The 15350-nt window shown below is 35.0% G+C and overlaps 1 protein-coding gene across 5 annotated transcripts in view; it reads right to left on the bottom strand.

Moving 5' to 3' along the window:
- LOC112921570 (ankyrin repeat domain-containing protein 26-like) overlaps nt 1-15350 on the bottom strand; it is a 112214-nt gene that overhangs the window by 80280 nt on the left and 16584 nt on the right. For 2 of the 5 annotated variants that reach the window (XM_072749246.1, XM_072749247.1), the window contains exons 5-9: nt 14537-14607; nt 11885-11918; nt 6329-6398; nt 2571-2625; nt 2274-2455 (exon numbers count right to left, since the gene is read on the bottom strand). In XM_072749246.1, the coding sequence (XP_072605347.1) occupies nt 2274-2455; nt 2571-2625; nt 6329-6398; nt 11885-11918; nt 14537-14607 (412 nt within the window). The remainder of the gene's footprint in view (nt 1-2273; nt 2456-2570; nt 2626-6328; nt 6399-11884; nt 11919-14536; nt 14608-15350) is intronic. The other 3 variants (XM_072749248.1, XM_072749249.1, XM_026000846.2) reach the window with 2 other exon arrangements.

The following is a 15350-nucleotide window of genomic DNA, read 5'->3' as shown; positions in this document are numbered from 1 at the left end:
CTTCCTCAATTTCTTTCAGAAGTGTTCTATAGTTTTTAGGGTAGAGATCCTTTACCTTTTTGGTTAGGTTTATTCCTAGGTATCTTATGCTTTTGGGTGCAATTGAAAATGGGATTGACTCCTTAATTTCTCTTTCTTCAGTCTTATTGTTAGTGTATAAGAAATGCTACTGACTTCTGGGCATTTTTTTGTATCCTGCCACGCTACCAAATTGCTGTATGAGTTTTAGCAATCTTGGGGTGGAGGCTTTTGGGTTTTCTATGTAGAGTATCATGTCATCGGCGAAGAGGGAGAGTTTGACTTCTTCTTTGCCAATTTTAATGCCTTTAATGTCTTTTTGTTGTCTGATTGCTGAGGCTAGGACTTCCAGTACTACGAATATCATTTTTAAGGTTAGTAGAAAGATTTAATTGCATAACACCAATTCAAGATTTGGTAATTCTTGAAAATATTCCTTTTTTAAAAAATGAACCTTAAAAGCTAAGATTTAAATTGTAGAAGAGAAATATTTATGGGATTACAGAATTTTAAGGCACTGTATGAGAAAAATATAAAACCGCATTTTAAAATCACATGGTTTTCTTATTCCACTGTGAACAGCATACTAATAGGTTTAATTTCCTAACTACACATAGTTAAAGTAGTTAAAGGCTGGAGAAAGAATCTAGTATTAAAATATTAATAATCATGATTATTAATCATCCAAATTAAAGGTTTAAAGTCTCCAAATTCATGTATGATTATCAAGCAGGACCCAATATTCTATATTCACAGGAGAGAAGAAAGGGCCTAAAACAATCAAATCACCAGTACTTCTGAGTTTCAGATATCAAAGAATTCACAGGTTAAATTTAACAACTATAGGGGCACCTGGCTGGCTCACTCACAAGAGTATGTGACTCTTAATCTCAGCGTTCTGAGTTTAAGCCCAGCATTGGGCATAGAGATTACATAAAAATTTTTTTTAGAGATGCCTGGGTGGCTCAGCCATTGAGCATCTGCCTTTGGCCCGGGGCGTGATCCCAGAATCCGGGATTGAGTCCCATGTTGGGCTCCTGCGAGGAGCCTGCTTCTCCTTCAGCCTGTGTCTCTGCCCCTCTCTCTTTCTGCGTCTCTAATAAATAAATAAATAAAACATCTTAAAAAAAATGTTTAATCTAAAAAATATAAAACATAACAACTAGGAATACTAAAGTTTCCTGAGATAACATAAAATGTATCCACTGTGGAGATATTTGAAAAAGTAAAGATCATCCTAGTAGAAAAAATTTTGTATAATCTATGGGCAATCTTTCCTTCCTTATGAATCTATAAAAACAAATAGTTCATCTTAGGAAAAAAACGATAAAATGTGAGTTTATTCATTTGATGTGTGTGTCTATTCTAAGCAGATACTATTTTAAAAAGATGCATCAGAATCCAGAAAAAAGTTTTTATATTTTTTAAGAGTCTTGAAGCTTAAAATTTATTTTTTTTTCATTTAATGGATAGAGATTAAGAACCTAACTTACCTAAGAAAAAATTTCAGTTTTAATTAATAAAAAGGCTAAATAAAATGTTTATTTATGTCCTCTCTTTATTCTCAAAAGATCTAAAATCAGCCAAGATTATACCACACAGTAAGTTTAATTAGAAACCACAAGAAAGACACTGGCCAAAACTCAAAATTCATAATAAATCTGATTACAGCTTAAAACAGATTTCACTTTGCATTATCTATAAACTCAAGTTTTGCTAAATTAAATACAGGCTATCATACTTTATTAAACTTAAAAGGATAAAATTTCCTTCCAGTTCTTCCTAAAAACCAGCTGTCATTCAGAAGAGTCTGAGCATTTTTTTTATCTTTTTCTTAATTTGCATTTAGAATAGTTTCTATCATATTTTATAATATACAGCATCTGTTCTCCCTTAGCCTCATTACTGCTGGTTTTTTTTTTATAATAATCTCTCCAAACTCTTCTATCTTTACATTCATCTCATCCTTCTTAAATGAATTCTTCCCCCACACTCCCTCCCTCATCTTCACATCCATCTAGCTATTCTTTCCAGTTGCTTTCTAATTCTTTCTTTCCATTATGGCATACCTAAGATTTGTTTATTCCCACCAACTGTTATAAATCCCAATCCAGTACTTACTTCTCTGTTGTTATTACACTGTTTTCTCTTATATTCTTGAAGGCTTCCATTTCTCCCTAAGATTCTTTTCATTATAAGGATATCAAGAGGATGGTATGTGAAAAAACATGGGGGAAAAATTCAAAACAACTTACCTTTGTAACACCAAGCATTGCTAAAGACGTTTGAGGAGTTCCAGGTGATACAAAAGCAAGAGGAGAATAGTCAGAGACATTGACTGATGGTTTCCAAAGAGTTTCAGTCTTATCTTCACTTGCAAAATTGTTCTCAGCAAATAAAGGTCTATCTTCTAGGCTCACAATGCCACATTTTGCTTCTATTTAGTGAAAAACGAAGTAAAGAGTACATGAAGATATCTGTAACTTTGAATTACTAAATAACACAAAAATGGACAAAACTCAGTGAATAACACAAATCTTCAAATAGCTTACTCTTGGCTCGCAGAAAATCAGCCATTAGCTCTCTTAAGTTTGGTTTCGGGACAGTCTAGAAAAAAATTGATAGTTTTCAGGATTACAAGTATCACATTTCATAAAAATAACTGTAATATTCACCATTACCAAATGAACACCATTACAAAAAGAACACAGGTTTTGGAGATCATTCAAATACAGATTCAGGGATCCCTGGGTGGCGCAGCGGTTTAGTGCCTGCCTTTGCCCCAGGGCGCGATCCTGGAGACCCAGGATCGAATCCCACGTCGGGCTCCTGGGGCATGGAGCCTGCTTCTCCCTCTGCCTATGTTTCTGCCTCTCTCTCTCTCTGTGTGACTATCATAAATAAATTAATTAATTAATTTAAAAAAAATACAGATTCAAATCTCAGTTGTGCCATTTACTAACCTACATGGGGTGAAGATTATAAGAGATTTAATAGTCCCAAAATGTTACTTTTCTTACCCCTAACTGATTAAAAAGTTAAAAATAGAGCCATCCTATGACCCAGCAATTGCAGTACTCAGTATTTATCCAAAGGATACAAACATAGTGATTTGAAAGGACACCAGCACCCCAACATTTAAAGCAGCAATGACCACAATAGCCAAACTACGAAAAAAGCCTAGATGTCCATTGACAGATGAATGGATAAAGAAGATACGGTATGAATAAATACAATGGAATATTACTCAGCCATAAAAAAGAATGAAATCTTGCCATCTGCAACAACATGGATGGGACTAAAGAGTATTATACTAAGTGAAATAAGTTAGTTAGAGAAAGACAAATACCATATTTCAATCCTATGTGGAATTTAAGAAACAAAACAGAGGTGCATAGGGGAAGGGAGGAAAAATAAGATAAAAATCAGAAAGAGAGATAAACCATAAGAGACTCTTAATCATAGGAAATAAACAGGGTTGTTGGAGGGGAGAGGGTTAGAGCAATGGGGTAATTAAGTAATGGGCATTAAGCAGGGCACTTGAAATAGTAAGCACTGGGTGTTGTATGCAATTGATGGATCACTGAATTCTACCTCTGAAACTAATAATACACCATTTATTAATTAAATTGAATTTAAAATTTTTAAAAATACTTTCTTTACAAAAATAACCTAAAATACAAATTTATCCCTAGGTAATTGAAATTCAAAAAACTAACATTAAGAAATGTCATTATTGGGATGCCTGTATGGCTCAGTAGTTGAACATCTGCCTTCGGCTCAGGGTGTGATCCCAGAGTCCCACATCAGGCTCCCTGCATGGAGCTTGCTTCTCCTCCCTCTGCCTCTGTCTCTGCCTCTTTCTGTCTCTGTCATGAATAGATAAATAAAATCTTTTTTTAAAAATTAATTATTTTATTATATTTTAAAAGTGCCTGATTTATAGTTGCATGACTATCTCTTATAAGAGAAAATATTAAAATTTAGTTTTATTTTATTTAGGCAAGTTGGAATTACAAACAGTTTAAGTTGCTTTTGTTTGTCAAAATGCTAAGGGAAAATGATTGTTTAAAGTCATCTCCTTCAGGAAAGAGAAAAAAATAATAATAAGTCTTGTGGGGTAATGACTCAGGAATGAAAACCACAGACACACACAGACAAGAGAAAGCCATAACCAAAAATATTGACAATGGACATAGAAAGAGATGGACTGAAAGAACAGACACTAAAGAGACTAAAGAAATGGTATTTTTTTCTGTAAGGAAAAATTAGGGTAGGGGAAAATCATTAAAAAAAAAAAAACATGGAGGGAGAAGAAGAAAAAAGGAAAAACATAAGACACAACCATTCAATCAAGCATGAGCTTAAGGCAAGGAAAAATGTAAGTAATAAAAGGCCTGTGGGGAAAAAAAGGCTGTGGAAAAAAATGTATGTATATATACATACATTTATATATACATACATATATGTATATATATATATATACACACACACACACATATATATACACACACACATATACATACAGATGAATGGATACACTATATAGAAATATACTATACAATATAAAGAAAAGCCTCTCTATATATAACATACATATAATAGACATATTTATAACATGTAATTGAAAAAAGTTTGAGACTTTTGTTTATACTATATACTATATCCCTAATAATACTGACTTGTCTCACTCTACAGTTATTTGTTTATAAATATTGTAATAAAGAATTTAGTTTTGGGATGCCTGGATGGCTCAGTGGTTGTGCATCTGCCTTCAGCCCAGGGTGTGATCCTGGAGTTCCAGGATAGAGTCCCACATCGGGCTCCCTGCATGGAGCCTGATTCTCTCTCTGCCTATGTCTCTGCTTCTCTGTGTGTGTATCTTTCACAAATAAAAAAATAAAATCTTAAAAAAAAAAAACCTTAGTTTTTTCACTGTAGAGTAAATTTTTCAATTTGGTCATCTAGCACAACCTGGAAGCTACAAATTATCACTAGAGAGAGAAAAAAATTGAAAAAGAAATGTTTCTAACACGTCAACTTTCCACATGGAAAAAGAATTGGTAATGAGAATTCTAAGAAGAAATGTATACCTTGAAAGCCTATATCGAATGGAATATAGATGGGGTTAAAAAAACAAAAAGGTAAGGAAGTTTTATCTAAAATTCCAAGCTGACAATTGGAGGGTACTAAAATACATAACTTTCTTTCTTAATTATTTATTTATTTCCTCAACATAATTCATTTGAGCTTGTAAATACTAAATGTGAAAAGGAAATATAAATTTGAGCTATAATTTTTAAATTTATATATTTATGACTTATTATGCATAATACTTATAACATCCTATTATGCAGAATTCCATCTGTCTGCAAACTTACTCACATTCAAAAATTATTAAATTGCTTCTTCCGAGCAAGATCTTATTCTAGGTGTTCCAGGAGATACACAATTATGTTTCCTAATATAATCTATTACTGTAAAATGATGCAGGAGCTTTAAAATGAATATGTAAATAACTATAAAGCATCTGAAATTTTAAAATCTGACACAAGGACTATGAGTAGATATTTTTAACACTGTAATATAAAAGATTTCTGAAAATGGACATTTTACATGTGGTTATAAAGAGCCTCTGCTTGTAGAGCCGATTATTATTTTAGGCAAAACTTGTACTCTTCACTTATATAAAGAGTGTTAACAACACTCTTAATGGAATTATTTCAAAAACACAGTGGAATACTTTTGCAATATAAATAGTGAGAAACAATCTCTGAATTTCCATAATTTCTATTATTTTAGTCTAAATATAACACAAAGGATAGAAATAGAGAAATCAGTCCTTTTTGGTAAAACTATATGCTACTAAGATAAAAAATATCCAACAAAAAAGGTGTTCAAGAAAAAAAAACTACAATAATTGGATCCACTAAAGATTTCAGTTAGGCATGAGTATTATAAAAGAAATGTGAGAAATAAATAAATAAATAAATATTAGTATAATTTAAAACTCACAACAGTAAGAATTCTGATCCTTGACCAAATGTCATTTTTCCTCCATTATGGGAAAGCTTTTCCCAATAAAAGTTTGCTGTCATTATACATTTCGAGCCTATATTTTTTCACCGATTTACAAAAAGAAAAAAAAAGAAAAATTTTCACATTGCCAGATTTCTCTAAAATGTTCTGACCAACCTTCCATTACAAACATAAAATGACAAGAGGCAAGCCACTGTTATATTTTAAGAGTAAATAATATGCAACACTAAATTCAGAGCAGCAAAATTAATTTTACAAGAGAGTACTTTACCTTGGTACCAAAACTTAAGTCTCCATCTGATGAAGGCCATGAATCATCAGTATCTGGTTTACTGGAAAGACTTTAGAGCAAAAATATAAAACAAATACAAGTTCATTTCTTTTTTAAAAAAATCAAGTAAATTGTTTATTAAATGAAGTTTCTTGATATAATTAAAATTTTGCCTCACTTTTGTTAAGCTTTTAATTCCAGTATCCTTAACATATAGTGTTACATTAGTTTCATATATACAATATAATGATTCGGTATTTCCATATATCACCCAGTGCTCATCATGACAAGTGCATTCCTTAATTCCCATCTCCTATTTCACCCATTCCCCTACCAACCTCCCCCGGGTAACCATCAGTTTCTTCTCTATAGTAGCCTGCTTCTTGGCTTGTCTGTCGTTTTTTTCTCCTTCACTCATTTTAATTTTGTTTCTTACATTTTACTTAGGAGTGAAATCATATGGTATTTGTCTTTCTCTGACTTATTTCATTAGCATAATACACTCTAGCTCCACCATGCCATTACAAATGACAAGATTTCATTCTTTTCTATGGCTGAACAATATTCCATTGTGTATATATATATATGCCACTTCTTCTTTATCCACTAATCTATCAACACACACACTTGGGCAGTTTATTGCAAATAATGCTGTAGTAAAAACATGGGGTGCATGTATCCTTTTGAATTGGTGTGTTTGTCACATTTTGGTAAATATGCAGTAGTGCAATTACTGGATTGTAGGGTAGTTCTGTTTTTAACTTTTTGAAGAAACTCCATACGGTTTCCCACAGTGGCTGTACCAGTTTGCACTCCCACCAACAGTGCAACAGGGTTCCTTTTTTCTCCACATCCTCATCTACACTTCTTGTGTTTTTTATTTTAGCCATTCTGACAGGTGTGCAGTGCTCTCTCATTGTAGTTTTAATTTGCATTTCCCTGATGATGTGTGATGCTGATCATTGTTTTATATGTCTGCTGGCAAACTGTACATCTTCTTTGGAAACGTATAATGTCTTCCGGTCATTTATTATCTGGGTTGTGTTTTGGGTGTTAAGATGTATCAGTTCTTTATATTCTTATACTAACCCTTTATCAGATATGTCATATGCAAATTTCTTCTCCCAATCTGTAGGTTGCCTTTAGTTTTGTGGATTGATTCCTTCACTCTGCAAAAGCTTTTGATTTTGATGTAGTCCCAAAACTTTATTTTGCTTTTATTGCTCTTGCTTCAGGAGACATAATCCCCCCCAAAAAAATTTTTTTTAGCAAAAAAAATGTTACAGCTAATACCAGAGAGATCATTGTCTATGCTCTCTTCAAGGATAAAATGGTTTCATGTGACATATTTATATCTTTTTTTTTTTTCATATTTATATCTTTAAACCATTTTGAGTTTATTTTTGTAAATGGTGAAAGAAAATGATCCTGTTTCATTCTTTTCATATACCCATTCAGTTTTCCCAGCATCATTTGTTGAAGACACAGCCTTTTCAAACCACTGGATATTCTTTCCTGCTTTGACAAAGATTAACCACATAGTTAAGGGCTTATTTCTGGATTTTCTATACTATTATACTGATTTTTGCATCTATTTTTATGCCAATACAATACTGTTTATATTACCACAGGTTTGTAATATAACTTGAAATCTAGCATATTGATACCTCCAGTTATCTTTTTCTTTTTCCAAAATTGCTTTGGGTATTTGAGGTGTTCAGTGGTCCCATACAAATTTTAGGCTTGTTTGCCCTAGTTATGTGAAACATGTTGTTGGATCTTAATAGGCATTGCAATAAATTTGTAGATTGCTTTGGTTACTATACACATTTTAACAATAGGTGTTCTTCCAATCCATGAGCATAGAATGTCGTTCCCCATCTTTGTGTCATCTTCAATTTCTTTCACCAAAGTTTTATAGTTTGTCAGAGTACAGGTCTCTCAAAATTTGGCTTGTTATTTTTGTAAAGATTTTATTTATTTATTTATTTGAGAGAGAGAGAGAAAGAGAAAGAGTGTGCAAGTAGGCAGAGAGGCTGGCAGAGGGAGAAAAAGAAGCAGGTGCCCCACTGAGCAGAGAGCCCCATGATGTGGGGCTCCATCCCAGGACCCTGAGATCATGACCCAAGCCAAAGGCAGACACTTAACTGACTGAACCAGCCAGGCGCCCTTTGGCCTCTGTTGTTTGTTTTTTTTTTTTTTAGGTTTTACTTATGTATACATTAGAGACACAGAGAAAGAGACAGAGACACAGACAGAGGGAGAAGCAGGCTCCATGGAGGGAGCCCAATGTGGAACTCGATCCTGGGACCCCGGGACCATGCCCTGAGCCAAAGTCAGACGCTCAACCGCTGAGCCAGCCAGGCGCCCCTTGGCCTCTGTTTTTAAAAAGGTTTTAGTTATCTATTTTGCTTTCACCTCTCCTATCCTGTGAAATATCCAGTGAAGGCCCCATATCTTAGTTCCCATAACTAAGTATGAGAGGTAAAGAATTCTCTGAAATGTTTGAAAGCTATTATACAAAAGTTAACCACTGTGAATTATCACCTTACACCTGTCAGAATGGCTAGAATCAAAAACACAAAAAAACAAGTGCTGGTGAAGATGCAGAGAAAAAGGAACCCTTGTGCGCTGGGGATGCGGATAGAAATTGGTCCAGCCACTGTGAAAACCGGTATGGAGTTCCCTGAAGAAGTACAAATAGAAATACCACATGATCCAGTAATTCTACTACTGGGTACTTACTTACCCAAGGAAAAAGAGAACACTAATTTGAAAAGATATATGTACCCCAATGTTTATTGCAGCATTATTTACAACAGCCAAGTACGAAAGCAACCTGTGGCCATCAACAGATGTGTAACACACACACACGCACACACACACACACACACACACAGAGGAATATTACTAAGTGATAAAAAAATTAAATCTTGCCATTTGCAACAATGTGGATTACCTGGAGGGTAAATGAAATAAGTCAGACAGAAGTAGACCAATACTATATGATTTCACTTATATGTAGAATCAAAAAAGCAGAACAAATGAACAAACAAAAAGCAGAAACAGACCCATAAATACAGAGAATTCTGTACTGCCAGAAAGGAAGTGGGTGGGGGACTGACAAAATGGGTGAAGGGAAGTGGGAGGTTCAGCATTCCAGTTATAGTAAGTCACAGGGATAAAAGTACAGCATAGGGAATATAGTCAATAGTATTGTAATAGCATTATGCAGTAACACATAGTAACTGCACTTGTGGTAAGCATGGGTAACGATATGGACCTGCTGAATCACTATGCTGTACACCTGAAACTAACATAACATTGTGTCAACTATACTTAAATTTTAAATGAAAAAATAAATAAATAAACAAACATACAAATGTTAAAGAAAAAATGTATATGTTATTAGTGGGAATATTACTCCCGGAGTGATTGAAAGATTAAAAATTATAAAATTCAACTTTTTCCCCTCCACAAGTCCTGCTTTACTTACATAGTTTATTTACATAAATTAGCAAGACGTTAAAAATCATCAAGGGCACTCAGATACCCAGGAAGAGAGACTGCTATAAAAATAGTCCTGATAGCTGTGCCTCTATTTCGCTACACAATGCCTAATATTTTCTTTTTCTGAGCTCCCACTCCTGGACACTCCTCTGCAGGGCTCCGTGGCACTCTCCAACGTTTAAGTCTTTAGCCTGCCAAGGCACAGACTCCCAAAACAAGGAAAGGCCTAAATGACCAAGAATAGGAGCTATCTCCTGCCCCTGGAGAACCAGCTAAATGGAGTCTGAGTCATCCATGCAGTCATCTCAATGCAGGCATGCTACCAACTACCCAGATGAAGCTCTGTTATTGATCTGACAGCCAGTCCTACTCCACCAAACCCTACACATACATGGGATGGGCAACCAAGAATTAGGAAAAGAGGTGGAGCGATGACAAGACCACTATCTTGGGCCATTCATCTATATACTTCAGAATCTCCAATTCCCCTATTATTTGAGAGGATCTAAGCCACCTTCTGTAAGTTGGGGTAGAAGTCGGTGATATCCCATTCCTATTTGCTGTAAACACTCTTGCCAGTGGCTCAAGTGATTTTAATGTTTCTCAACAGAAACCCTGAAGTATGCTAGTTCCTTCAATTAAACCAACAAATAAAAAAGCTGCTCAGGAATCTCTGGAACCCTCTATTTTAATATACCTTTCTAAACAACACCCAATATCTTGTGTCCTTCATTCTTGTAATTCATCTCTATCTATCTTGATAAACCACAATATTCTGACATCTTTTCCAAAACTCTTATTCCTATTCAACCAGTGTGGTTCTTCTTGAAACGTGCCCTCCCCTGCTAATTCCCAGTAGACCCACTCCCTATCTTTCTATGGTTAAAACATTCACCTACAAGATGAGAAAAAAAGAAAGAAAATCTAAATTTAAACCTCATTTCTGTGACGTATCAAATCCAAGTAAGTCACTTTAATCCCTTTTGAGTTTCAAATTCTCCACTTCAACAACCACTTGGTAAGGATGTTAAACATGGGTTACTGTGCCAGGGGGTATTTTGATTAACGCACCTCTAAGATTCTTTAAAACCCTGAAATTCTATCTGCTTTTCTTTTTGTCTGTAGAAAAATGCAGAATACGTAGCGGGCAGAAATGGAAAAAAGTAATGGAATAAAATAAACACCAGGAAAATTGGAGAAGAAAATTAACAAAAAAATCAAGTAAAGCCTATAGAAAAGTCATGGAGGAAAGGAAAAAATTCTACAAAAAAAAAAAAAAAAAAGAAAGAAAGAGCTTCACAGAATTTATCAAAGGTGCCAGCCTAAAGGGGAAAATTAGACTGAGAAGTCACTAAATAGACAATTGCTTAGAAATATCCTCTAAATAGATGATACATTTAATTAGCGTAACATGGTCTATACCTAGATTACGTATCCTTCACTCTCAGAAAAATCATTCATCTCAAGGGGAGCAGATGGCACTATATCTAAGAACTTGCCACACTAGGGCTTGCTTATGTAAAAGCTATGGTACTGTGGCCATAGGTAACTGAGATCCACTCCAAAATCTTTGACAGTAAAAACAAGAAACTACTTACCACTGCAATAATTACCTCTAGTTATCACTAATTGTGTCAAATATATTAGGAAAATGCTTGGACTAGCCCGGTTCTTAGGAAAACTCTAAATCCGAGCTAACACATAGTGAAATTCGACTTTCTGAGTTGATCTAAGATCTGTATCCTAATTCCAGTGCTGCTGAGGGACAAAAGAATGGATGTGGGAGCCACACAGACTAACAGTCAAATCATGGGTCTGCTATTCACTAACTAGGGAATCCTAATCCACCTCCCTGAACCACAGCTGACTAATTAATAAAAAGTAGGCTATAACAGCACAGCTACTTGGTGAAACTATTGCAATGACTATATAACACATATTAAGCACATAATATAGTGTCGAGCCCAGAAGAGAACACTCAACAAATGCTTTTCTCTGCACTCCCTTAGTTAACACATAATTTTTAAAAATCCATAAAAATCCTACCTGCTTAAAGAGTCTTCTTCAGAATTCTTATCCACTAGTAAAGAAAGCAGCAAAAAACATTTTAAATCAACAATAGAAAAATACAGAATATTAAAAGTGTAAGACCGATGATGACTTGTTAAAAAGTATTGCTTTGGAACCATACCTGGAAACCACACCACAGCGGATATTAATTGTACTATTGGTAGGCAGTTAATGCATTAACAAATCTCATTTTCTCCTCTATATTTACCAAATTCAAGGAAAGAATTCTAGTTATCAGAATGTGATACCTACAAGTGCATGTTTCTAATGACCATTATTGTAACCAAACCCCATGAGACTGACAGGAAATGGTATCATTAGCAGAGTCATTATCATAAAGTGACAATGGCAAACTTAAATAGCATGAGTTTTCTGGACTTCCACTAGTAGGAGCAGTTAAAACAGACTATCCATATTTGGCTGTAACACAGCGGAACTTCTCCAGCTTTTCAGTAGAGACTGCTAAGTTCAGGATGAAACACCTCATCACAGAGTTCAGCTCAGCTGAGGCCATGCTCCTGGGGTCCTGGGTGGAGACCCTCAGGGAGTCTGCTTTTCTCTCTCCCTCTGCCCTCCCACTTCACTTGTGCTGTCTATCTCTCTCTCAAATAAATAAATAAACTCTCTTTAAAATCTTTTCTTGGGGATCCCTGGGTGGCTCAGAGGTTTAGCACCTGCCTTCCGCCCAGGGCGTGATCCTATAGTCCCGGGATTGAGTCCCACATCAGGCTCCCTGCATGGAGCCTGCTTCTCCCTCTGCCTGTGTCTCTACCTCTCTCTCTCTCTCTCTCTCTCTGTGTCCCTCATGAATAAATAAATAAAATGTAAAAACAAAAAACAAAAGAAAAAAAAAGGAAAGGAGAGAAAAAGTACTGCCAACCTGAAAGCTGAAAAGGAGACAACTGGGATCCTGATGACATCACTGGACCATCAAAACAATTCTGGTTCCTATTGTTTTAGTCTGTATTTGTTTTTTTTAAAGATTTATTTATTTATTTTAGTGATAGCATGCATGCAAGTGAGGGTATAAGAGTGGAGGGGAGGGGCAAAGAAAGAGAATCTTCAAGCCGACTCCCCAGTGAGCACAGAATCCAATGCCCAACTCTATGTGGGGCTTCATCTCATGAGATCATATCTGAGCCACTAAGGGTTGATGCCTAACTGACTAAGCCATCCAGGTGTTGCCATTATAGTCACTATTAGAAGTCACCTGCTAGGGGATCCCTGGGTGGCTCAGCAGTTTAGCACCTGCCTTCAGCCCAGGGCATGATCCTATAATCCTGGGATTGAGTCCCACATCAGGCTCCCTGGCATGGAGCCTGCTTCTCCCTCTGCCTGTGTCTCTACCTCTTTGTCTCTCTCCCTCATGAATAAATAAATAAAAATCTTAAAAAAAAACACACACACACACAAAGATAGCTCTATTCTATTATGAGCACCTTTAAAGACCAAAACTCTATTTCATCTTTGTTTCCTATAACACACAAAACCAAAGCTAACCTAAAGAATTTCTGTGATAAAGAATCACTAACTTAAAGGTTTCTTCCTACATTTCAAACCATACAATGTACTAGGCCCCACATCTAGGAAGCAATGGTAACATCTTTGTTACTGGGAACCATTTTTGTGCTTTGATTATAATTTGTTGAGCCCAAGTTGCCCTATTTGAATATTTATGATGATAATCTTTTAACTAATGGCAGCAGAGTATCTCATTCCTACAAAATTATGGTATTATTCAACAAACAGGAGAAAACATTGTCCTCATTAAGTCAACATATCACATTTTGACTTAAGAGAAATGAAGTTACTAATCGTGAGATTGTGTTGATATAACATGTAAAATAACGTACTCTTCTCACTTTTCAACAGGCTTCCGTATTATAGTTACATTATAAAAAAACAACCTCATTGGTACTGCGGCACACTAAGTTTTGCAGTTCTTATTGTTTGCCATTTCTATAAAGTACCAGCAGGGTATTGCAGAGTTCCAGTTTTAAGGATAGTTCCTTTTTAATGAGACAAATCACTATGTAATAATATTTGCGAACTGAAATCTACTTGTAAAAATTAAAAGATTCATTTTTATAACAAGTATAATTTTTTATAACGTTTATAGCGGAAACATAAAACATACTAACTTAAAAATATTTTTTTCCTTATTTACACAAAGATACCATGTGGGATTTTAGGTATCAAAACTAATAATAAGGGACCTGGGTGGGTCAGTGGTTGAACAACTGCCTTTGGCTCAGGTTGTGATCCCAAGGTTCTGGGATTGAGTACCACATCGGGCTTCTGCACGGAGCCTGCTTCTCCCTCTGCCTATGTCTCTGCCTCTTTTTGTGTGTCTCTTATGAATAAGTCAATAAAATCTTAAAAAAAAACTAAAATAATGAATTTTTTTCAGACAATATTGCCTCATATCTTATATTTCCTACAATTAACTTCTTAAATAATTCTGAATCCTAGACTATTAAGAAAGAAATTAAGAAAAAAAAATACCCATGCAATTTACACATTGGATTTGTTTTCTTTTTTTCATTGCTCCTTCATTATCAAAACTTCCTTACTCTGACTTCATCTATGTTAGAACCACCATATGTAATTCACTCTATAAAGTCATACCTAGATTGTGATTTTGTGAAGAATTTTCAGGTTTCATTTCTTCTTTATGTTCAGAAATTAGTTGGTGACTGCTACGTATAACAAAGAGTGATAAACAATGTTACTCTTTTAATACTGATTTGAAAAACATTTACCAAATGTATCAAATTCTTGAGTATTTCAAACAATATCAGAGTTAACATCAAAACTTAAATTACCCAATAGATACTTAAAATTTATAAGTTCTAAAAACTTTTATTAAGTATGTAATTATAATTAAAGGAGAATCAAAAGATCAACTAGTCATGAATTGAGGGCATTATAGCTCAGTAAACTAAGAGCTTGCCATAATGGAAAGTGTCTCAAACCCTGGGAAGTCCTAGCTCTATAACCAACAGCTATTTGTTCTTGGACCAGGCACTTCTCTTCCAAAGTCTTCCTCTAAAATAGGAATCTTATTGTCTTAGTTTACAAGGTTGTTAGAGGAGGATTTAATGAGATATTATACCCGAAACATGGCCTCTCAGGAAAGGTGATGCCCACTACTACTCTGGGAAGGGCAATATGAGACCTTCCATGACCTAATAATAATAAGAAAAGGCACTCCACAGGATTTAAAGCAGGTTTGGGGTATAGATCTAGGAACAAAGGAGAAAGCAAAGTCCAGTCTCTTCCTGTAGCATTATTTGAATGTCTTTAACAGCTTAGAATGGTCACAACTAAAATCTGCTAGCAGAAAAGATGAACAAAATCCTCAAAGGATAATTCATCAGGAAGGTCTGGGCTAACATACAGTTTCCACATAAGGTTTTCGAGTGTGAAGGAAAGGGTGTAT

This window comes from Vulpes vulpes, chromosome 2, assembly GCF_048418805.1.
Source record: "Vulpes vulpes isolate BD-2025 chromosome 2, VulVul3, whole genome shotgun sequence".
In the NCBI taxonomy this organism is placed as follows: Eukaryota; Metazoa; Chordata; class Mammalia; order Carnivora; family Canidae; genus Vulpes; species Vulpes vulpes.
The sequence above is the reverse complement of the archived record's forward strand: the minus strand, read 5'-3'. Positions and strand labels throughout refer to the sequence as shown.